The following is a 25128-nucleotide window of genomic DNA, read 5'->3' on the forward strand; positions in this document are numbered from 1 at the left end:
CAAATGGACCGCTGGGTTGAGCACTACCTAGAACTGTACTCCAGGGAGAATGCTGTCACTGAGACTGCCCTCAATGCAGCCCAGCCTCTACCAGTCATGGATGAGCTGGACATACAGCCAACCAAATCGGAACTCAGTGATGCCATTGATTCTCTAGCCAGCGGAAAAGCCCCTGGGAAGGACAGCATTACCCCTGAAATAATCAAGAGTGCCAAGCCTGCTATACTCTCAGCACTACATGAACTGCTATGCCTGTGCTGGGACGAGGGAGCAGTACCCCAGGACATGCGCGATGCCAATATCATCACCATCTATAAAAACAAAGGTGACCGCAGTGACTGCAACAACTACCGTGGAATCTCGAGTCGCTCTAAACAGGCTCCAGAAGCTGGCCGAGCGCGTCTACCCTGAGGTACAGTGTGGCTTTCGTGCAGAGAGATCGACCGTTGACATGCTGTTCTCCCTTCGTCAGATACAGGAGAAATGCCTCGAACAACAGGTGCCCCTCTACATTGCTTTTATTGATCTCACCAAAGCCTTTGACCTCGTCAGCAGACGTGGTCTCTTCAGACTACTAGAAAAGATTGGATGCCCACCAAAGCTACTAAGTATCATCACCTCATTCCATGACAATATGAAAGGCACAATTCAACATGGCGGCACCTCATCAGACCTCTTTCCTATCCTGAGTGGCGTGAAACAGGGCTGTGTTCTCGCACCCACACTTTTTGGGATTTTCTTCTCCTTACTGCTTTCACATGCGTTCAAGTCTTCTGAAGAAGGAATTTTCCTCCACACAAGATCAGGGGGCAGGTTGTTCAACCTTGCCCGTCTAAGATCGAAGTCCAAAGTACGGAAAGTCCTCATCAGGGAACTCCTCTTTGCTGACTATGCTGCTTTAACATCTCACTGAAGAGTGCCTGCAGAGTCTCATCGACAGGTTTGCGGCTGCCTGCAATGAATTTGGCCTAACCATCAGCCTCAAGAAAACGAACATCATGGGGCAGGATGTCAGAAATGCTCCATCCATCAATATCGGCGACCACGCTCTGGAAGTGGTTCAAGAGTTCACCTACCTAGGCTCAACTATCACCAGTAACCTGTCTCTAGATGCAGAAATCAACAAGCGCATGGGTAAGGCTTCCACTGCTATGTCCAGACTGGCCAAGAGAGTGTGGGAAAATGGCGCACTGACACGGAACATAAAAGTCCGAGTGTATCAAGCCTATGTCCTCAGTACCTTGCTGTATGGCAGCGGGGCCTGGACAACGTATGTCAGCCAAGAGCGACGTCTCAATTCATTCCATCTTCGCTGCCTCCGGAGAATACTTGGCATCAGGTGGCAGGACCGTATCTCCAACACAGAAGTCCTCGCGGCGGCCAACATCCCCAGCTTATACACACTACTGAGTCAGCGGCGCTTGAGATGGCTTGGCCATGTGAGCCGCATGGAAGATGGCAGGATCCCCAAAGACACATTGTACAACGAGCTTGCCACTGGTATCAGACCCACCGGCCGTCCATGTCTCCGCTTTTAAGATGTCTGCAAACGCGACATGAAGTCCTGTGACATTGATCACAAGTCGTGGGAGTCAGTTGCCAGCGTTCACCAGAGCTGGCGGGCAGCCATAAAGGCGGGGCTAAAGTGCGGCGAGTCAAAAGACTTAGCAGTTGGCAGGAAAAAAGACAAAAGCGCAAGGGGAGAGCCAACTGTGCAACAGCCCCGACAAACAAATTTTTCTGCAGCACCTGTGGAAGAGTCTGTCACTGTAGAATTGGCCTTTATAGCCACTCCAGGCGCTGCTCCACACACCACTGACCACCTCCAGGCACTTACCCATTGTCTCTCGAGATAAGGAGGCCAAAGAAAAAAGAAAAAAAATGAAATTCAACCCTTGGTAGATAGATAGTTGTTGTCGGCTCACATACAAAAAGTAGCCATATGAGCCAGTGTTGCCACTGATCTGATTCTTTCAGTTTGTATTATATTTTCCCAATTAATCCTTCTCCATTTTACAAGTTGTGCACTTTTCACAATTGTAATTAATTATTACCTTCTGCATTTTAAGAACAAAGTGCATGAAGCTAATTGTGACAGCTGTCAGAATTTGTTATATTGCAAATATTTTCCCTCCATTCCCCATTTTCTTCCCTTCTCTCCTGAAGGTACTGACCTGTGAGATATGAGTTCATCAACACTAGTAACCATCTGGTATCCTGCCCAAGTGGCAATTTTTCATTGGTGCACATTGATTGACTCGGCTCAGTGTGAAGAACTTCATACCTGAAATGAATTTTGTCTCTGGACATGCGGTTTCCAGCAAGTGTATTTGACTGATTATTTATTTTTCCCCATTTAACTAACACTGGGTTACAGGCCTCCAATTTTGTCCGACCAGAGTTCAGCACAGAGGACTACTGGATCTAATACAGCTCAATGCAACACAATCAGTTTACTTGACTCCATGGAAGAAGATGTATTTCAGTTTTAAATTACTCTGATGTGTTTTAGTTTAACTGCAGCATGGCACAGGTTTCAGTACTGCATCCACAGTTAATGTTTACATATGTAATTTTAAAAATAGTGATCTAGTTATAGTTCCATTTTATGCACTAAAAATAGTCTCTAATTTTAACAGGAACTGTCAGATGAAATTGAAGATTATACACATCGTTTCAATACTGAAGACCAGCTAGAATGGAATCTTGTGCTACAAGAGGTGGCAGCATTTGTTGAGGTCTGTTTTATAGTAATCTGAAGTTATTGGGAAGTAATCAGAACATCAAATTGTTATTCAATTGCTATGTCATTTCTATGTGTTTAAAATTACTTGAGTATTATACTAGTTATTTGGCTAACTTTACGAATTAACTTTTTTCTGTTAATACTGCTGGTTGTGCATTGATGACAAATTTATTGCAGCTGATGCTGTTTGCTAATAGGTTTAGTCAGTTAATAATGTTTGATATGACCCTTGTGGAAGAGTATTGATAAAACTTGCCTGTTGAAATTACATAGAATTTTATCAGTTCTTAGGCGGTTGCCAATTTAAAGGGCAAAGAGGAAAGAAATAGACTGAACTGCTCCAATAATAGAAACCCACTTGGCTGACTATCAAGTTATATTGCCAATTGTTCTTGATTTGTTTTATGAAGGAAGTATGTTAGTTAAGCAAAGATAGGTGGCGAGTCGAAGAGACTTAGCAGTTGGCAGGAAAAAAGACAGAAGCGCAAGGGGAGAGCGAACTGTGTAACAGCCCCGACAATCAATTTTATCTGTAGCTGTGGAAGAGTCTCTCACTCTAGAATTGGCCTTTTTACCCACTCCAGGCGCGGCTTCACAATCCACTGAGCACCTCCAGGCGCTTACCCATTGTCTCTCGAGACAAGGGGGCCGAGAAGAAAAAGATAGGCGGAGACCAAATCGTGCATGTGAAATAAGAGTGTGCAAAAATTTTGCATCATTATACTGACATATTAATTTTCATGGTTAGAATTATATATAGAAAGTTACTACTGTACAAGTTCATTCCAAATCCATTAAGTTTTGAAGAAACGTGAAGGTAATTGACTAGAAATTGGTTATATACCAAAAATAGTTTAGATTAGAACTTTAGATTGGTTAGGCCACAACCTGAGTGCTGTGTGCAGTTCTGGTCACCTCATTACAGAAAGGATGTAATTGCAGTGGAGAGGGTACAGAGGAGATTTACGAGGATGTTGCCAGGACTGGAAAAATTAAACTATGAGGAAAGATTGGATAGGCTGGGGTTGTTCTCCTTGGAACAGAGAAGGCTGAGGGAAGATCTGATTGAAATGTACAAAATTTTGAAGGGCCTGGATAGAGTGGAGGTGAAGGGTTGATTCACTGAAGCAGAGATGTCAGTGACGAGGGAGCATAGATTTAAAGTGGTAGATAAATTAGAGGGGAGATGAGGAAACCCGTTTTCACCCAGAGGACGGTGGGGGTCTGGAACTCACTGCCTGAAAAGGTAGTTGAGGCAGAAACCCTCAATTCATTTAAAAGGAGTCTGGATATGCACCTCAAGTGCCGTAACCTGCAGGGCTACGGACCAAATGCTAGAAGGTGGGATTAGAATAGGCGAATCGTTTTTCGGCTGTCACAGACACGATGGGTCAAGTGGCCTCTTTCTGTGCCTGAAACATTCTATGATTCTAGAGCTGCTTTATCTGTTCCCTGAAGTGTGTGATGTCAGACAGTAATGAATCTATTCACTACTGCATACCTAAAGTACAAAGATAAAAGATTCCAATGGGACAAGGAGCCATCTTAATATTTTACCCAGTTTGTCTTATCGACCTTGTTACAAAGGAAATAATGCAGTTAGAATCGAGAAGTAATCATTTTATAGTAATCTTGAATATTTTATGGTGAAATAATTTGCAAGTGGTAGAATAACCTTCATTGTCCAGTATTCCCATTTTGGTTCTTGCACTGTTCAGTACAGTATTTCTGTAATCTGTTCTACCAATCTACTACTTATACAACACTCTATTGCTGTACATGCTTTCTATCAGCTTGAGTGTAGCATTTAAAAAATATTGCTACTCTTGTCAAATGTGCACCATGTGTTCATTTGTCCAACTGGTAGGTTTTTTTTTTTAGTAAGAAGTCCCTTGCTGCATAACTTAAATTCAGTCCTAATAAAAATTGGAGAATAGCAGAAATAGTAGCATATTCCTTTTATAAGTAGTGGAATTATTTCTAAATCCAGTGAAGTTGGGGTCTTTTATTCTTGACTTGCTTGACCTTCGCAATACTGATGGCTGTGAAGGCCAATCCTTGAGATGCAGGTTCTGCCACAAGTGCTGCACATGAAGCTGCCAAGTGATGCTGTGAGTTGTTGTTTTCGGCATTGGCTCCTGTTGCCAAGCATGTAGCCACCGGTCGTTGTGGTAGTGCACCCCAACCCACAGGATGTGTCGCATTTCCCTCTTGCGCCAGCTTGTGACACACAGGTGTGATGGTCGACATTTAAGCCCTTCATGTCACACTTGCAACTATCCTTAAGGTGGAGCTTTGGGTACCACACTGGTCGTCTGGCCCCGGCTACCTCACCATACAAAAGATCCTTGGGTATGCAACCGTCTTCCATCCTGCGGGTGTGTCCGATCCACCGAAGCCACCTCTGTTTGATTGGTGCCAATACATTTGGGCCTCTGTGTTTGGGATCTTCTCCATGCTCCTGACCTTTACCACTGACCAGAAACTGAACTGGAGTAGCCATATAAATACCGTGGCTACAAGAGCAGGTCAGAGGCTAGGAATCCTGCGGCATATAACTCACCTCCTGACTCCCCAAAGCCTGACAACCATCTACAAGGCACAAGTCAGGTGTGTGATGGAATACTCTCCACTTTCCCGGATGGGTGCAGCTCCAACAACACTCCAGAAGCTCAACAGCATCCAGGACAAAGCAGCCCGCTTGATTGGCACACCATCTACAAACTTTCACTCCCTCCACCATCGATGCACAGTGGCAGCAGTGTGTACCATCTACAAGATGCACTGCAGCAATGCACCAAGGCTCCTTCGACAGCACCTTCCGAACCTGCGACCTCTACCACCTAGAAGGACAAGGGCAGCAATTGCATGGGAACACCACCACCTACAAGTTTCCCTCCAAGCCACACACCATCCTGACTTGGAGCTATATCACCGTTCCTTCACTGTCACTGGGTCAAAATCCTGGAACTCCCTTCCTAACAGCACTGTGGGTGTACCTACCTGACATGGACTGCAGTGGTTCAAGAAGGCAGCTCGCCACCACCTTCTCAAGGGCAATTAGGGATGGGAAATAAATGCTGGCCTAGCCAACGATGCCCACCTCCCATAAATGAATTAAAAAAAAAAAAATCCTGACAGGTCAAAATCACAAATGCCATGCTGCACTTTCCCCTTTATTCTATGGGTTCTAACTTTGCTGGCAAGCCTATTATGTGGCACTTTATCAACCGCCTTTTTGAAGTCCATTAACTACATTATCCTCATTAACTCTATTACCACATCGAAAAGCTCAGTCGCTTTAGTTAAACACGATTCGCCTGTAACAACTATGCTGACTTTCCTAAATTAATCCACACTTGTTCAAGTAACTGTTAATTTTGTCCCAGATCGTTTCTAAAAGCTTCCCAACCACCAAGGTTAGACTTGGTGTTGGGGAAAGCCTTTAGAAACAATCTTGTCTTCACATGCCTAGCTTTCCAGTAAAGTGTGCTGTAAAGTATCCCGGGGAGGGGGGAGTGAGAACACCTTTCTCCCCCATCCTCCAATGCTCTCTTTCCACACCCTCCCACCCCCCACTTTCTCTCTCACCCAGAATTCCTCATTCCAAATTTCGCACTCTTAGCTGGGGCAGCAGTATGATCAACTAAATCAGCACAGCCCTGAAGTTAAACCTGTTTTTTTTTCATCTGTATGGTTTAGTCCCAAGTCAGACATTGTATTTTCCAACTGAGCCATGAAAGGGCTTAAGAATAACATTTATTAAACTCAGACAGGCCTCAACATACATTTTACCTTGTTTTTTTGGGGGGTTTTTCCATCCTTTATTTTTGTATTACATCATCTTGTGTGTTTTGTGACCTACAAATGTGGTGGATATTGATGGACATGTACAGATGGCCTTTTGCCCTGGGTATAACTTTTACACTGGCGGCCACTTTGTTGGTTTATATTTTGACTAATTACTTTCATTGAATTGCTTGATTATCTTGTAAAGCTATTGGCTGTCTTGTATTTCATTAACTGAGAAGTAATTTTTAAAGGTTAAGCCTTGAAAAGGGATAATTTTGGTTCGTTTCCCTGGAGAGTCATGTTAACTAGTCTAAATTGATGGAATGCAGAGGTAATTTGCCTGTCTGGTTTAATCTTTGTGGTACCTTAATCAGTTTCAAATGTTGTTTGACCTACTGTTTATAGGCAGATCCTATAATTGTGTTAAATGATGACAACAGCATTGTGGTAACCTCAAATCGCCTAGCAGAGGGAGTAGTCCCACCACTGGAACAAGGGATGGTAGCTGGCCAGCTGGCATTAGCAGATGCACTAATCATTGGAAACTGCAGCAGTCAGGTATGTCATTTTCTATCTTTCTACTGCTAAAATTAACACATTATCTTGCACTTTTTTCCATTTTTACATTTTACACAACATCATGGTAGTGTATGTTTAAGCATTGGACACTACCCTGAGGTTCATTTTATCAATAACTCAAATCTCAGCCTTGATTCTTGCTCAGAATGTTTCCCTATTTTAATTGTATGGAGCACAGTGTGGCACATGGTAATAGAGCAATCTCCTTTGCATGTTTTCTCCACCATTTGGGGTGGGGGATAAAGAGGGAACTCCCTGCAGAACCAACCTTGCTCTGCAGAAGTGCACTTCCTGTTCACTAATCAGGAAATGTCAGTGGATTAGATTATCACAACCTTCCAACTGAATGAAGAAACTTTCAACTAAAAGTAGCATTAGGGATCTAATTGGGGTGTACCCAGCAAAGAAAATAGGTGTGCGTGTCTGTGTGTGCGCGTGTCTATCTGTGTGTACATTAACACTGTTTTTCTCTGCACAGATGCTGCCAGACCTGCAGAGTATTTCCAGCAGTTTCTGTTTTTCTTTCAGATTTCCAGCATCTGCAGTAAAAATTGAACAATATGCTCTTGTTTAAAAGTTGAGAGATTTTCTCTATCATTAGACATGTGTGCCTGTATTCTGGCGGTCTCAGTTTTTGTGGTTTTGTAGATTCACGATTCTCTTTCTTTTAAACCTTAGGTTAAATTCAGTGAATTGACTATAGATATGTTCAGAATGCTGCAGGCTCTAGAACGGGAACCCATTAATTTGGCTTCACAATTAAACAAGACTGGATCACAGGTGAGTGACAATTCCTGAACTTTTAGATGATTTCTTGATTGTGGAAACAAATTCAAATTTGTGTTATAATTTAAACCAGAACCAGATGAAACATCTTTTCCTAAGGTACTGGTGCAAACAAGTTGTGTCTTTTTTGACATTTTGTATCAGCATGATTCACAGCCTTTGTAACATTAGTTGATTTTGCCTGGTGTTGCTTATGCATGTTCTAACATGGAACATGGTTATAATGTTTTGCTGCTTGGTCTGTTCCTTTTAAGAGCAATGCTGAAGTATCCCACTGTGAGGAAATAATCTAAATAGGTCTCCGTCATTAAAACATGAGTATGGTGCTGTGGCTTCTCTGTGGAAAGAGAGCAAGTTATCTCTGGGTCAGGAAAAATGGTTTGAAATAACTAAGTGAGTATTGTCCAATAGGATTTCAGTGCTTGCTAAACTTGTGGCGATCGGGTCACCATATTTGCCACATGATACAAAATATATGCAATATTAATAAAGCATGTGCAGACTTTTGAAAATAGTTTTGAAGTTTTAAACTGTCAGCAATCAAGACACTCACTGCCAAAGCAAGGAGAACAGCTTCAAAAGGGTTTTGCAATCCAACTGTTCAGCAAAGCAAGCCTGCTGTATACACTCTCAAAGGGCAATGATAATCTGTTAACTTAAGTGTTCTGTTCCTGACCGTGTGCTCTAGTTTATTTCAAAGAAACAAATTTCTTCCAGAGTAAACTATTTTGTCAGAATTGATGTATTAAACTCAGGGAGAGAAAAGAATAGACAAAACTCTACATAGCGACTTCTGCGCTCTGACTCTTGCCTTGCTTATGCTCTGTGGCTTGCCATTTCTGAACACGGAGTTCGGACATTTAATAGACCTTTTGGCTCATGGCCAACCTCCTGCAATCTCTCCTTTTGCGCCAATAGTGCCCTATTCCTTTCAATTGCTCGTTTGAACAGCTCTATTAAGATGAAGGCTGAACACATCTGGATGTTGCTGCACCGCTCCAACCTGTCAAAATTGCACATTTCAATGCAGATTGGCAGCCTTGCGGCGCTGTATATCACTCGCACACCTCACCTGTTTTGCAAAAACTGCCAACTGCCAGCTAAACAAAACCAAGTCTTTCAGTTAGCACCCCATGTGTCTCTAGATTTCCCCAGGAAAATTTCAAGAGCAATCAGACCACTGTCTTTCCAAAGGCCAGCCCTGCTTTCACAGCGTTTCACAGAACGGTCCTGCAGATCTAAATGTATCATCATTTAGAGGCATCCAGAGAAAACAGGAACCGACAAGTAAAAAATGGCAGACTATTTTTCATTTCATTCAGCAAGTTGCCCTTTAGCTTCCAGATCACTAGAAACCTGACAACTGAACTTTATCCTGATAAACATAGTCACAGTCTGATCAATATATCAACTCCTGCCTAACAGCAACGTGGTTAATTCTTCCTTACTTATTTTGGGACAGACGACAAATAGTGGTCTAGTGAGTGACACCCATACTTAACGCCCACCCCTGCTACTTTAACACAACTCAGTATTGTGTGGCTCTAAAAATGAACAGCATCAATTCGCCACATATGGCGCATGATGAGCGTATTGGACAACATTGCACTAGGAAGAAAACAGAAAATACTGGAGATGTAGCAGGCCAGTCAGGACCTGTGGAGACATCTGACAAGTTAGTGCTTTGAGTGCAGGCCCTTCAAAATGGAAGAAAGATCTGTACCCAAAGCTTTAACTTTTTTTGTTCCCCTTCGCAGATGTTGACTGACCTGCTTTTTTTCCAGTATTTTATGTTTTTGTTTTAGACCGCTGGCACCTGCAATTTTTTTGCTTTTATTTGAAATAACTGGGGTTCTTTTTCTCAGTACTCTTTATTTTAGATTTTTCAATTGTGGTTTTGTGTTCTATACAAAATATAGCAGATAATCTCAAAACTGCTCATAGAAATTAATAAACCTTTGTTTTGTTGAAGAGATGAGAGCCATAATTTTCTTTTCTGTTTGAATTAGTCAGCCTATTAGTGATTGGGATTTTTTAAAGTTATTTTGCCAGCAAGGAATGTAAGGAGCAGGAAGTCAGGTCCTTCTCCAAGAAATGCTCAGACCATCTACCGTTTGAAGATGTCTTGTCAGAGATTCGAGTTAACACTTCCCAACTAGAAAATTCTGTGGTATAAAAGTTATTGTTGGTGCATTGGAACAGACAACTTTTTTGCAATTTGCTGCTTTTCTCTACACCTAGAGCTAGATTTTGTGGAGGAGGCGGGGCTTCTGGCTTTGGGCTGACAAGGTGGGGGGGGGGTGGTGTGGGTGGTGGGGAGAGCACTGCCTCGGCCTTTACGTGCCTCCGTCACTTTATTTATTTTTATTTTATTTAGAGACTATTGTAGGGCCGGCAGCTCAGCAGTATCTGCAGCACCACCGCTAGTGGTGGCCACTGCCGGTACTGCAGAGGCCTTGGACCCAGGACCAACATTGGAACTCTGGACCTCAGGTAGATGAGTTTGGCACCGGGACCAGTCTGGAAGGCCCCGGTGAGGGGTGGGTAGGTGGGAAGGGGGGATGGGGTGTCCATGGAGGTGGAGTTTGTTTGTCGGCAGGGGTCCTCCGTGGGCTACAGATTGCCCACGGGGAGGGCGCCTCGTTTTACAAGGCGCCCTCCCTGCGTGGTTAGATCCCAGTGGTGGCGAGTGGGAAGAGGCCCTTAAGTGGCCGATCCTGCCCCCGGCAAAATTGCTTAGCGACGGGCCCTCCACCCCACTATCTTGTCATGATTCTATGGACCCCCCCTCCCCCACCTTCAATCCCATGTCGAGAGCCCATAAAATCCAGCCCCTAATGGGAGCGCACAGGTCAGTCAATCTGAAAGAGTGTAAAGGAACACTGGGTTTCTCTACTGATGCTATTAATCTCACTTGCTATTGATTAACGGGACGAATCTTTATGGATGGGATAGATCTACTTTTACTCCTGCCCTTTTCTATAACATATTTAAAAATGTAGAAAACTTTAATTGTGCAATTTCCTACTTCTGGCCAACTGCTCAGACAAACTTTAGTCCAAAGTTCCCTAAATAATTCAGAAGTAATAACCATCTTTGAGCCATAGCGATCAAAAGGATCCCAGGTTTGATCCCTATTGTTGAGGTATTTGCTAAGGATTACAATTGTGTGCCGTTTTCCTGGAATAGGGAGGAGGAAGTAATTCAGGATTTCTGCTCCAGACTTCTGGAGATACCTGCTGGAAGTGTGAGAGTCCCAGATCAGGACAGGATCGACCTTGGCAGTGCTGTCTTCCACAGTAGAATAGCAACGCTAGCAAAGGTTGTGCATGAACAAAGACTGCTTCATTGAGTTACCAGAGTGCAACATATGGCTGTGGAAGTGTACAGGGAAAATAGTTGAAAAAGCCTCAAACTAGCACAAATTGAGATACAGCAAGATTTACAAGAAGTTATTTAAATCTGGCTGCTTCAAATGGTGTACTTGTTTAGTTTCATTGGGTGAGGCTTCCTCAGTAAATCTAAAAATTACTATGTTGCTTCATCTCAGGGCAAATGCCCTTGAGTCACATGAGCCATGATATTGCACTGTGCCATTTATCAATCCTGTCAGCTAAAGAAATCTAAGTTGTTCTAGTTTAAGAAAAATATGTTTTGCTTTTTTGAATTGCCATGCAAAAGAATCTAGTTTTAAGTTTTACTAGATAGAAGTGTTTCTTTATTGAGGTTAGTTATTAACAGTTTTGACAAAGACCTGAAGGCAGATTGTTCTGAATCCGGAATGGTGTATAGCCTAATGTGAAAACACCAGATTTGCAAAAGAGAACAAGTAACTCAATAAAAATGAAGGCATATGGTTTGTACTATTTGTCTTTTTTTCTATACAGGAGTCAACAGAAAAACCATCAAAACGAGAAAATCCACACAAATATTTGCTGTACAAGCCAACATTCAGTCAACTGTACACATTCCTTTCTGCATCTTTTAAGGTTTGCTAATGTTCTGATATGGTTGATATGCAGTTGGAGAGGAGGTTCATGGAATGTGTCTGAGACAGTTTTCTAGAACAATATGTCAAGGAACCAACTAAGGAACAGGTTATTTTAGATTAAGCCTATCTCATTGCTCAGTACTAAATCAGTAATTTTATAATCAAGGATTCTCTGGGGAAGAGTGATCAGAGTGATAGAATTTCTCAGAGTTTGAGAATGGAATTCACAATGAGTTTGAGTGTGATGTGGTTAAGTCCGAAACGAGAAAATTAGGCCAATTACGGAGTTGTGCTTGGAGAGTAGATTTGGAAATTAGATTAAAATATGTACTGTAGATAAAAAACATTTCAAGAATAAGCCATAATTCTCAAAGAATATACATTCCTTTAGGAATAAAGACTCTGCTAGAAAAGTGATACAGCCATGGTTAACTAGAAAAATTAAAGATAATATTGAATTAAAAGAGGCGTACAATGTTGCCAAAAAAGTAGTAAGCCTGAGGTTTGGAGGATTTTTTAAAAATCAGCAAAAAATGACCAAGAATTTGATGGAGGGAGAAAATAGAATGAGTAAATTGGCAAAAAAAAACAAATTGCAAGAGGTTTTACAAGTATGCTAAAAAGGAGACGTTATTGAAAGTAAATGGATGCTTTGGAGGCAGAGGCAGGATAAATTATAACAATGAATGAGGAAATGGCAGAGACTAATATTTTGTGTCTCTTTTCACAGTAGAAGATACAAAGAACATATTGGAAAACGTAGGAACCAAGGGTCTATTAAGAGTGAGGAATTAAGTAACTAATGTTAGTAAACTAGAAGTACTGGAGAAATTAATGAGACTAAAAGCAGACAAATCCCCTGGACCTGATGCCTACACCTTAGGGTTTTAAGAGTTGGCTGCTGAGTGCATTGTTTTTGATCTTCCAGAATTCCTTAACTTCTAGAGCAGTCCCCCTGGTTTAGAATGTAACCAATGTAACTCCACTGTTCAAGAAAGGAGGGAGAGAGAGAACATGGAACCATGGGCCTGTTAGCATCACATCAGTAGTAGGGAAATGCTAAAATCTATTATGGGTGTACTAACCAGGCACTTGGAAAGTCACCATATGATTCGGTGGATCAGCACGGTTTTAAGAAAGGGAAATCATTTGGCAAATCTGTTAGCTTTTTGAGGGTGTAACTGGGACAGTAGATAAAGGGAAACCAGCAGATGTAGTATCTTTGGATTTTTAGAAGGCATTCGATAAGGTGCCATACCTTGTTACAGAAGATTAGGGCTCTGGGATTGGGGGTAATGTATTAACATATATTAAGGATTGGTTAAAGGACTGAAAACAGAGTGTAGGAATAGACAGATTATTTTTGGATGGCAGGGTGTAACTAATAGAGTACAGCAAGAGTCAGTGCTTAAACTTCAGCTATTTACAGTCTATATCAATGACTTGAATAACATATCCAAGTTTACTGATAGAAAGCTAGGTGACAAAATAAGCTGTGAGGAGGCTGCAAAGGGATATATATATATATATATATATACATAATATATAGCAGTTAAGTGATTGGGCAAGAAGGTGGCAAATGGAGTATAATGTGGGAAGTGTGAAATTACCCACTTTGTTATTAAGAATGAAAAAGCACAATATTTTTTGAACACCAGTAAATGTTGGTAAGCAGAGGGATTTGGGTACAGCACAGGTAACCAGGAAGGTAAAATGATATCATTAGCATTTATTGCAAGGGAGTTGGAGGACAAGAGTAAGGAAGTCTTGGTGCTGTTATATAAGACTTTGATGAGACCTGGAGTACTGTATACGACTTCGGTGTTACCTAAGGAAGGATATCCTTGCCTTAAAAGGGGTGCAACAAAGGCTCATTTGATTGATTCCTGGGATGTGCGGGCTGTCCTGTGAGGGGAGATTGAGTGGAATGGGCCCATATTCTCGAGTTCGGAAGAATTAGAGATGATCTCATTGAAACATATAAAATTCTTAGAGGGCTTGACAGAGTGGATGCTGAGAGGTTGTTCCCTATGGCTGGAGAGTCTACAACTAGGTGTCATGGTCTCAGGATAAGGGGCAATCATTTAGGACCGAGGTGAGGAGAAATTTCCTCTCTCAGAAGGTTGTGAAGCTTTGGAATTTTCTACCCCAGGAGATCTGTGGACGCTCAGTTGTTATGTTCAAGGCTGAGATTGATGGACTTTTTCCACACTAACGGAATCTAGGGACATGGGGATAGGGCAGGAAGGTGGAACTGTTCTGGTAGTTCAGCCAGGATCTTATTGAGTAGTGGCATCGACTCGAGGGCCATCTGTCCTACTCCTGCTTCTATCTCTTATGTTAGTACATGCAAAGTTTTAATTCTGACTTGCCTGTATGCACAATATTAGTACTGAAAGTGAGGTCAAATGAGTGTAACAAATGCCAAATAACAAATAGAAGTAGTGAATGGTAAGTCACTAAATAAACTGAAATACAAAGTGTGATTTTAAAATTAATGTAAAAGCTTTTAGTTAAGAGTTCTTGTTTCAGTTAAGAAGTTATCTTTCATGCTATTACAAATTGTTCCCAGTTCAAGAAATTTGATTATCATTAACTGAAGGTTTCAAATGCTTTTTTTTTGTAACCTGGTAACTGAGAAGGATCTGAAGTTATTATATGATAAAAACGTTTACTCATCAGTAAATGTTATCCCCTTATCAAAATTAGATTGTAATTTGAACATATTTAATTTTTTTGCCATAACTAAAATAGATTGTTAAGTATGAAATATAACTGTTAAAGTAGTTAAACTTGGATAACTTTTAAACAATACCTTACTTGATCATTTTGATTTGTTAAAATGTTGATAAATTGTGCATGTGCCATCTGCTTCTTAACTTTTTTTTTTGAAAGTTACCTTGTTGGGAGATGGTGAGGGACATCAACTGGATCTCACACTACTACTACCTGAATGGAGGACATAAAATCTCCCGTGATTATGGTTCTAACGAGATCCAAATAAATAAATAATTTGAGTCTAACATCAGTGGTAGGGAAACTATTGGAAAAAATTATGAGGGACAGGATTAATCTCCACTTGGAGAGGCAGGGAGACACGCCTCCCTGCGAGCGGATCTCTAAGAGAGCAAGACTACACCTTCTACTGGCAGGGTAGGGATCCTGAAGAACCAAGACAGCATGGAATGGGCTTCGCCATCAGAAACTCTTTGCTCAGCATGACAGAGCCATCTTCAAATGGCTCGGAACGCATACTGTCCATCCGACTGCTCACCGCCTCTGGCCCAGTACACCTACTCAGCATCTATGCTCCAACACTCTGCTCCCCACCTGAAGTTAAAGACCAGTTCTACGAGGAACTCCATAATATCATTAGTCGCATTCCTAATACCGAACATTTGTTCCTGCTGGGGGACTTTAATGCCAGGGTTGGGGCCAACCATGACTCATGGCCCTCCTGCCTCGGGCGCTATGGCATTGGAAGGATGAATGGGAATGGACAGAGACTGCTGTTGTTGTATACCTATCACAACCTCTGCATCACCAACTCGTTCTTTCATAACAAACCCTGTCACCAGGTTTCATGGAGACACCCAAGATCACGTCGTCAGCACCAGATGGACCTCATCGTCACAAGGCGAGTCTCTATAAACAGTGTCCAAATCGCACGCAGCTTCCACAGTGCGGACTGTGACACCGACCACTCCCTGGCGTGCAGCAAAGTTAGACTCATACCAAAGAAGCTACATCACTCCAAGCAGAAGAGCCACCCGCACATCAACACTAACAGAATTTCTTATCCGCAGCTGTTAGATAAGTTTCTAAACTCACTTGAAAAAGCCCTTCAAAACACTCCTGCAGGGGATCAAGAGACGAAGTGGGCCCGCATCAGAGACGCCATCTATGACTCAGCAATGACCACCTTTGGCAAACATGAGAAGCAGAATGCAGACTGGTTTCAATCTCATAATCAAGAGCTGGAACCTGTCATAGCCGCTAAGTGCACTGCACTGTTGAATGACAAGTAAGCCCCCAGCGAGTTAACATCCCTAGCACTTAAAGTAGCCAGAAGCACTGCACAAAGAACAGCCAGGCGCTGTGCAAATGACTACTGGCAACACCTATGCAGTTGTATTGAGCTGACCTCTGACATCGGAAACATCAGAGGAGTGTATGATGGCATTAAGAGAGCTTTTGGGCCAACCATCAAGAAGATCACCCCCCTCAAGTCTAAATCAGGGGAAATGCAAGCAAATGGACCGCTGGATGGAGCACTACCTAGAACTGCACTCCAGGGAAAATGTTGTCACTGATACCGTCCTCATTGCAGCCCAGTCTCTGCCAGTCATGGATGAGCTGGACGAACAGCCAACAAAATCGGAACTCAGTGATGCCTTTGATTCTCGAGCCAGTGGAAAAGCCCCTGGAAGGGATGGCATTACCCCTGAAATAATCAAGAGTGCCAAGCCTGCTATACTCTCAGCACTACATGAACTGCTTTGCCTGTGCTGGGATGAGGGAGCAGTACCACAGGACATGCGCGATGCCAATATCATCGCCTTCCATAAGAACAAGGGTGACCGCGGTGACTGCAACAACTATCGTGGAATCTCCCTGCTCAGCATAGTGGGGAAAGTCTTCGCTCAAGTCGTTTTAAACAGACTCCAGAAGCTGGCTGAGCGTGTCTATCCTGAGCCACAGTGCGGCTTTCGAGCAGAGAGATCCACCATTGACATGCTGTTCTCTTTTCGCCAGCTACAGGAGAGATACTGCGAACAACAGATGCCCCTCTATGTTGCTTTCATAGATCTCACCAAAGCCTTTGACCTCGTCATCAGACATGGTCTCTTCAGACTACTAGCAAAGATCGGATGTCCACCAAAACTACTAAGTATCATCACCTCATTCCATGACAATATGAAAGGCACAATTCAGCATAGACCCATCAGCCTCATCAGACCCCTTTCCTATCCTGAGTGGCGTGAAACAGGGCTGTGCTCTCACACCTACACTGTTTGGGATCTTCTCACTGCTGCTCTCGCATGCGTTCAAGTCTTCTGAAGAAGGAATTTTCCTCCGCACAAGATCAGATGGCAGGTTGTTCAACCTTGCCCGTCTTAGAGCGAATACCAAAGTATGGAAAGTCTTCATCAGGGAACTCCTCTTTGCTGATGATGCTGCATTAACATCCCACACAGAAAAGTGTCTGCAGAGACTCATGACAGGATTCGTGGCTGCCTGCAACGTATTTGGCCTAACCGTCAGCCTCAAGAAAACGAACATCATAGGACAGGACTTCAGAAATGCTCCATCCATCCATATCGGGGACCATGCTTTGGAAGTGGTTCATGAGTTCACCTACCTAGGCTCAACTATCACCAGTAACCCGTCTCTCAATGCAGAAATCAACAAGCGCATAGGAAAGGCGTTCGCTCCTATGTCCAGACTGGCCAAGAGGGTGTGGGAAAATGGCGCACTGACACGGAACACAAAAGTTAGTGTGTTTCAAGCCTGTGTCCTCCATACCTTGCTGTACAGCAGCGAGGCCTGGACAACATATGTCGGCCAAGAGCGACGTCTCAACTCATTCCATCTTCGCTGCCTCTGAAGAATCCTTGGCATCAGGTGGCAGGACCGTATCTCCAACGCAGAAGTGCTCAAGGCGGCCAACATCCCCAGCATATACACCCTACTGAGCCAGCGGCACTTGAGATGGCTTGGCCGTGTGAGCCACATGGAAGATGGCAGGATCCCCAAGGACGCATTGTACAGCGAGCTCGTCACTGGTATCAGACCCACCGGCCGTCCATGTCTCCGCTTTAAAGACATCCACTGACCACCTTTCGGCGCTTACCCATTGCCTCTCGAGACAAGGAGGCCAAAGAAGGGAGAAGCTGGGATTAATCAGGGATAGTCAGCGTGGCTTTGTCGGGGAGATCCTGTCTAACAAACTTGATTTGAATTTTTTGAGGATGTGACTAATGTGTAAATGAGGGTAAGGTAGTTGATGCAGTCTACATAGAATACAGTAAGGCTTTTGATAAGGTCACGCATGAGAGATTGCTCAAGAAGGTAAGAGCCCATGGGATCCAGGGTAATTTGGCAAATTGGATCCAAAATTGGCTGAGTGGCAGGAGGCAGAGGTTGAGGGTTGTTCTTGCGAGTGGAAGCCTGTGACCAGTGGTGTACCGCAGGGATCGGTGCTGGGATCTTTGCTATTTGTAGTGTACATTAATGATTTAGATGTGAATATAGGAGGTATGATCAGTAAGTTCGCAGATGACACGAAAATTGGTGGTGTCATAAATAGTGAGGAGGAAAGCCTTAGATCACAGGATGATATAGATGGGCGGAGCAGTGACAAATGGAATTCAATCCTGAGAAGTGTGAGGTGATGCATTTTGGGAGGACTAACAAGGCAAGGAATTATACAATGGATGGTAGGACTCTAGGAAGTACAGAAGGTCAGGGGGACCTTGGTGTACTTGTCCATAGATCACTGAAGGCAGCAGCACAGGTAGATAAGGTGGTTAGGAAGGCATATAGGATACTTGCCTTTATTAGCTGAGGCATAGAATATAAGAGCAGGGAGGTTATGATGGAGCTGTACAAAACGCTAGTTAGGCCACAACTGGAGTACTGTGTACAGTTCTGGACACCGCAATATAGGAAGGATGTGATTGCACTGGAGAAGGTGCAGAGGAGATTCACCAGGATGTTGCCTGGGCTGAAGCATTTCAGTTATGAAGAGAGACTGGATAGGCTGGGGTTGTTTTCCTTAGAGCAGAGAAAGCTGAGGGGGGACCTGATTGAGCTGCACAGAATTATGAGTGGCATTAATAAGATAGATAGGAAGAAACATTTTCCCTTAGCTGAGGAATCAATAACCAGGGGGCATAGATTTAAGGTAAGGGGCAGGAGGTTGAGAGGGGATTTGAGGAAAAAGGTTTTCACCCAGAGGGTGGTTGGAATCTGGAACACACTACCTGAAGAGGTGGTAGAGGCAGGAACCCTCACAACATTTAAGAAGTATTTAGATGAGCACTTGAAACGCCATAGCATAGAAGGCTATGGACCACGTGCTGGAAAATGGGATTAGAATAGGTAGGTGCTTGATGGTCGACACAGACCCGATGGGCCGAAGGGCCTGTTCTATGACTCTATGACTCTAAACTGTCAGGAGGTAGCAAAAGGGGTATCGGGAATGGAGTTCTTACAATGCGGTGTAGGACTTTTCTTATCCAGTATGTAAAAAGGCCAATGAGAGAGGGAACACTGCTGGATCTAGTAATGGGAGATGAACCAGAAGAGAAGTAAACATAAAGGAACATTTAGGCGATAGCCATCACAGCAGAATAAGGTTTAGGATAAATATTAAGTAAGATAAAGACCAAAGTAATAAATTTGGGGGAAAATGATTCCAAGGGGATGAGAATAGAACACTGTAAAGTAAACTGGAAATATTTTCTGACAAACAGAAATGGAACAGCAGCTGGAAACATTTAAAATGGTGATCAATAGAGCCAAGGAGAAACATATCCTACTAAAAAAAGTACAAACAAGTTAGCCAGTAATGACACACCATGGATGAATAAAGCAAGAAGGGAAAAATTGAAACTGAAGAAAAAGACTAAGTGCGCAGACAAAAAGAGAGGATAACAAAAGGGAATACAAAAAGTTTAGGAAAGAAGTTCATAAAACAATTAAGAAAGCAAAGAGAAACTTAAATTATCAAGGAATATAAGAAGAAATAGTATTCTATACACAAACAACAAAACATCAGGATAGGGATAGCATCACTAAGGTTACACACAATTAACTTGCAGGTAATGGTAGAATTATTAAATTCAATACTTGGTACTTACCAGGGAGAATTTGGACAAGACTTGTCCAAGACTTTGGACAAGACAAGATGGAAATGGGGGAGGAGCAGAGGGATCTGGGGGTACGGATATACAAATCACTAAAGGTAGCGACACAGGTTAATAAAGCCATTTGAGAAAAAGCAAACAATGCACTGGGGTTTATTTCTAGAAGAAAAAAGCAGAAACATTCTGTTGAATTTGTAGAGAACCTTGGTTTGATCACACTTGGAGCACTGTGAACAGTTCTGGTATCCATGTTATAAAAAGGATATAGAGGCAAAAAATACTTGCTAGAATACCAGAACTGAGGTGACATCCATCATGGAAGATGGAAAAGGGAAGACTGAGGGTGACCTGATTGAAGCCTTAAATATTATGAAAGGGTTTGATAGGGTAGATGTAGAAAAGATGTTTGCTCTTGCAAGGGAAACCAGAACTAGTGGTCACTAATAGATCCAACAGGGACTTCAGGAGAAATTTATTAACCAGAGAGTGGTTAGAATGTGGAACTCTCCTCCACAAGGAGTAGTTGGGGTGACTAGCAAAGATGCATTTAAGGGATAGCTAGATAATGTTACGACCAAGGCTGGAGGAATGCCCTGTTTTTCTTTAGTTCCACTTCTCCATGGGTCACAACATATATTTAAATGTTTACCCAGTTACCGATATGGCCAATTATATACTCTCTTTTTTCAGAATAAAATCCATCAACCGGGTTTCTTTAATAAACAACAAAATTATTAATAATTAATTATAAAACGAGACTTATTCAGTAAATATGCAAAGCATTAACACACAGATTGAAATATGGAAGTTCCCTTCTAAATTAGCCCAACACACACATACAGTCACAGATTAAAGTAAAAAATAAAGAAGTTTTCTCTGCAGAAATCTCTTTACAAAAAGACAAAAAAAACTTTGGCCAAATACTTGTTAATTCTAAAAGGAAAAGGAGAAGATATGGAATTATATCAGTTGTCCCTTTTCTGGCATCCCAAATACGCTTAGACGACTGTCACTGGGATCTTTTTGGAGCAGTTCTCTTTAGACGACGTCGAGGATTAGTCTGGCAGGCTTTGCAGGTGAAATATGGCATTGTGGGTTTCAGCTATCATACTGGATTCGCAGGGTTTCTCATAGAAGTGGAAAAAGGATGCTGGGGGCTTCTCTCTTAGCAGGCTCACCCCCAAATGACGCAAAACAATATCCGAAACAAAACCAACTCTTGATCACCATAAATCTTGACATGCCACTTCACTGTAAACAGCTCCCCCTAGCCACAAAGGCTCGTGCTGTTTATTTAACTTAAGACATGTGACATCCAGTAAGGGTTGTTTTTAAACAGATATCTCGAGTCCTTCCCGTGACATTTAAAAAAAAACGAAGTCTGGCATCGATGGAATCTCTTCAGTCTTCCAAATGAATCCATTTGCACAATTTTAAACACGAGTTCTCAAAAAAAAATGTTTTTAAATGGAAGCACTTTCATAACACCTCTATCCTTGGAGGAATGAAACACCATTCTTAAATGCGTTTCATTACCAAGAGTGGAAAAAAATGAAAAAAAATTAAAACATATTTACACACTCATTCTCATTCACTCTTTGAACTCAGATAATTCAAAGCAAGGTTAAATTCTAGACAAAGCATCAGAAAATACATTGTTTTTTCCCCCCAATGTGGATAATCTTTAAATGATAGGGCTGCAATAGAAACTCCATTGAAATGGCCTGGTATTCTGGTTTTTGAATTATTCCACAAAGGCTAGGGGGTTATGAAAAGTATATACCAGTGTCTTTCTGTAGTTGTGGCGGACATATACCTCAAAATGCTTAAGAGCTAGTGGTAAGCCCAGGGTTTCCATTTTCGCTGTTGAGTATTTCATTTGGTGTTGATCGCAGTGGCCTTTCTATGCCCAATTCATTGTCTTGTGACAGGACTGCACTGACCCCCAGGTCACTAGCATCAATTGCTACCTTGAAGGGCTTGGTGAAATTGGGAGTAGCCAACATGGGTTCATTGATCAAAATGGCTTTTAGACTCTCAAAAGATGCTTGGCATTCACTTGACCATACTATCTTAGCTTTTTTTGTAGCAAATCCATCAGTGGAGCAGCTGTAGCCTTAAAATTTGGTACAAACGTGGTAGAAACTACACATCCCCAAAAACCTCATGATTTCTTGTTTAGTCTGAGGGGCAGGGAACTCCATGAATGCTTGTACTTTTGGTGTTCTTGGCAACACTTGTCCTTGTCCTACATTCCTTTGGTAGGTTGCCCCCACGTTTGCAGATTCACTTTTGCAATGTTTATCACCAAATCAGCTGACTGTCATTTTCTAAATAATGCTTCCAGTTGTTCCAAGTGTTACTGTATACCAGAACATCGTCAAGGTAAACCATACGGTTAGGAACACTGTCTGCCACTTGGTTCATTAGTCTCTGAAAAGTTGCTGTGTCAATTTTTTAGCCCAAATGGCATCACTCGGCATTGGAAAAGACCATCTGGTGTGACAAAGGCTGATATTTCTTTAGCTCAGGGTGTTAAAGAAACCTGCCAGTATCCCTTTAACAAATCTATTTTGGTAAGAAATGTGGCACTGCCAACTCTGTCAATACAGTCTTCCAAGCAAGAAATGGAGTAGGAGTCTGCTTTTGTTACTGCATTAATCTTTCTGTAGTCTATGCAAAATCTAGTTGAACTGTCAGGTTTCGGCACTAACATGACTGGGGAACTCCAGCTGCTTTGATTGTATTCAATTAGGTGGTTTTCCAGCATGTATTGGATTTCTGCTTTTATCTGAGCCTGTTTCTCTGAACTTAAGCGATAAGGATGCTGTTTTGTAGGAGAGGATTCTCCTACATCCACATGTACGACTATGGTTGTACATCCTGATTTATCCCAACAAACTTCTTTAAATTTTATGAGTAGCCTTGTTAGGTCTTCTCGTAGTTCTGCATCTAAGTATGAAAGCATTGTGTCTAATCTCCCTAACAATTCAGTATTCGCTAACCAGATAGTAGGAGGTTCAATTTGAGAATTGTCTAGGCCTCCTTCTGCCTCATCCTCACTATCCCTTTCATCCTTCACTGTCCGTACTACCTGACCCTACCTATGCTTGCTTATCCTCCTCCCAGCAGTGACATTGTTTCAACATATTGATGTGACATAGCTGATTCTTTCTTCAGCAATCTGGAGTGTCAATCAAATAATTTTCTTCACCAATCCTTTTGACTACTCCATATATGGTCCACTGAACTGTGCTTTCAGCAGTTCACCCTGTAAAGGCAGTAATACTAACACCTCATCCCCTGATTGAAATGTTCGGGTCTTGGCATACTTATCTGTCCGTTTCTTCATGGTTGTTTGGGAAGCTCTAAGGTGTTCCTGAGCCACTTTGCAGGCTCTTGTGAGCCGCTCCCAGAACACATAATCCAACACGGAAGATTCATCCATCTGTTCTAAAAACTTTTCTTTAATTTAGTTTTAGAGGACCTCTTGAATTAGTTCATAGACATGAGGTAAAAGGACTAAAACTGGTAGACTCATGAGGTGAATCCCTAGTGGTAAACAAAAGAAATTCCAGCCCTTTGTCCCAATCATGGGGATATTCATGACAGTATGCCCTGATCATTGTTTTGAGGGTCTGATGGTACCGATATAAAGCCCCTTGTGTCTATGGGTAGTATGCTGAAGAGGCTAACTATTATACCAAGATTACTCAATTTCTTGAAAAATTTTAGACATAAAACTAGAACCTTGATCTGACTGGATCTCAATCGGTAATCCAGATCTAGTGAAGAACTGGGTTAACTTTTCTGCCATTACCTTAGCAGAAATTGTTCTCAAGGGAATGGCCTCTGGGAACTGAGTAGCCATATCCATAATAGTGAGTATATAGATGTCCCGTTTTTGGTAAAGGTTCCACACCATCTACAACACCCTACTAAATGGTTCCCCAAAAATTGGTATGGGAATTAGAGCTGCTGGTTTTCTGTATGGCACGTTTTACAAAACTGCTCCACGTCCTTGGAAAGAGCTGGCCAGTAAAAATATTGACCTATACATGATTGGGTCTTCCCGATTCCACATGTCCCGCCGTAGGAATTTAATGGGCTATCCTTAATACTTCAGCGGTACCACCATCTGGTGAACTATGTCCATTCTTCATCCGCAGGTCTGTGAGGAGGTCTCCACTTCGTCATCAGAATCCCATTTTTAATATACTAGCCTTCTGGAACTCCCTTTTGCTTCAGCTTCAGTTAGAGCCGATTGTGCCACTTTACTTAACTCTGGATCAGCTTGCTGAGCCTTGATCAGAGAAGACTTACTGAACATTTCCTTTGGATTATCCAAATCCCCAATGAAAGTTTCAGATATTCTGCTCTCTGTCTATGGTGACAATTTTACCTCTGACAACGGAACTTGTTTAGCCATTGCTCGGGTCACTAAACATGAAGGAAAAATTCCTGGAACCTTTTCCTGCAACTGCTCTGTCTCTTTATCTTCACTTGGTCTTTCTGTGACTACTGGAGAAGCTACTACCCTCACTCCGGCCAAATCACTCCCTAGGAGTAGGTCAACTCAGTCTACAGGAAAACAGTGGACAACTCCTACGGTTACCATTCCAGACATTGGGTCACACTCCAGGTGCATATGATACAAAGGTATGGGTATATACTCACCGCCAATACCATTCACTAAAACCTTGGCATTCAGTGCGCTCTCCAGTGGAAAGGTTATGCTGTTCCCCAGCAAAGGAGTTTGGGTGGCTCCTGTATGCCTAAGTATAACTATAGGTTTATCTGCCTCACTTGAGGGATAAGGAGTTACTTTTCCTTTTGACAAAAATTCCCCATAACTCTCAGGTTTCCTGTTCATGTCCCCTGTACTCACAGCAGTTTTTGTACTTGGCCTTACAGCTGCAGTCAAAGCTACCGCCTGATCTGTCATACTCTTGGTCAGGACCCCTTTCTCTGCATTGGCTTTGTGTACCCCGATAAGTCCCATGGATTTACCCTGAAACTTCCAGCATTCTGCACAAAGGTGTCCCACCTTGTGGCAATGGAAACACTTAGGCTTGTGGACCTCATTTCACCCTCAGCATCCTTCTTTCTGGCCTGAGGAGGAGATCCCGGGCATTCGCAGCTGTCCCTTCTTGTCCCCAGCTACTTGCCTTCCTTTCACCCTCCCACCTTCTATCCTTCTCGGGTTTGTGGGAGTGACAATAAAAGGGTTTGGGCTTGTAAACAAGCTCATAATCATCAGCGATCTCAGCTGCCTGTCTGGCTGTTGAGACCTTCTGGTTCTCTACCTGGGTTCTTCCTAACAGAAAGAGTAACTTTTTAAATTCTTCCAGACCTATTTTCCT

At 42.5% G+C, this 25128-nt stretch overlaps 1 protein-coding gene across 4 annotated transcripts in view; it reads left to right on the plus strand.

Moving 5' to 3' along the window:
- scai (suppressor of cancer cell invasion) overlaps positions 1 to 25128 on the plus strand; it is a 226242-nt gene that overhangs the window by 148935 nt on the left and 52179 nt on the right. For 3 of the 4 annotated variants that reach the window (XM_068012493.1, XM_068012492.1, XM_068012491.1), the window contains 4 exons: positions 2640 to 2738; positions 6944 to 7096; positions 7796 to 7897; positions 11791 to 11892. In XM_068012493.1, the coding sequence (XP_067868594.1) occupies positions 2640 to 2738; positions 6944 to 7096; positions 7796 to 7897; positions 11791 to 11892 (456 nt within the window). The remainder of the gene's footprint in view (positions 1 to 2639; positions 2739 to 6943; positions 7097 to 7795; positions 7898 to 11790; positions 11893 to 25128) is intronic. The other variant, XM_068012494.1, reaches the window with a different exon arrangement.

The sequence above is a fragment of the Heterodontus francisci genome, chromosome 32, assembly GCF_036365525.1.
Source record: "Heterodontus francisci isolate sHetFra1 chromosome 32, sHetFra1.hap1, whole genome shotgun sequence".
Lineage (NCBI taxonomy): Eukaryota > Metazoa > Chordata > Chondrichthyes > Heterodontiformes > Heterodontidae > Heterodontus > Heterodontus francisci.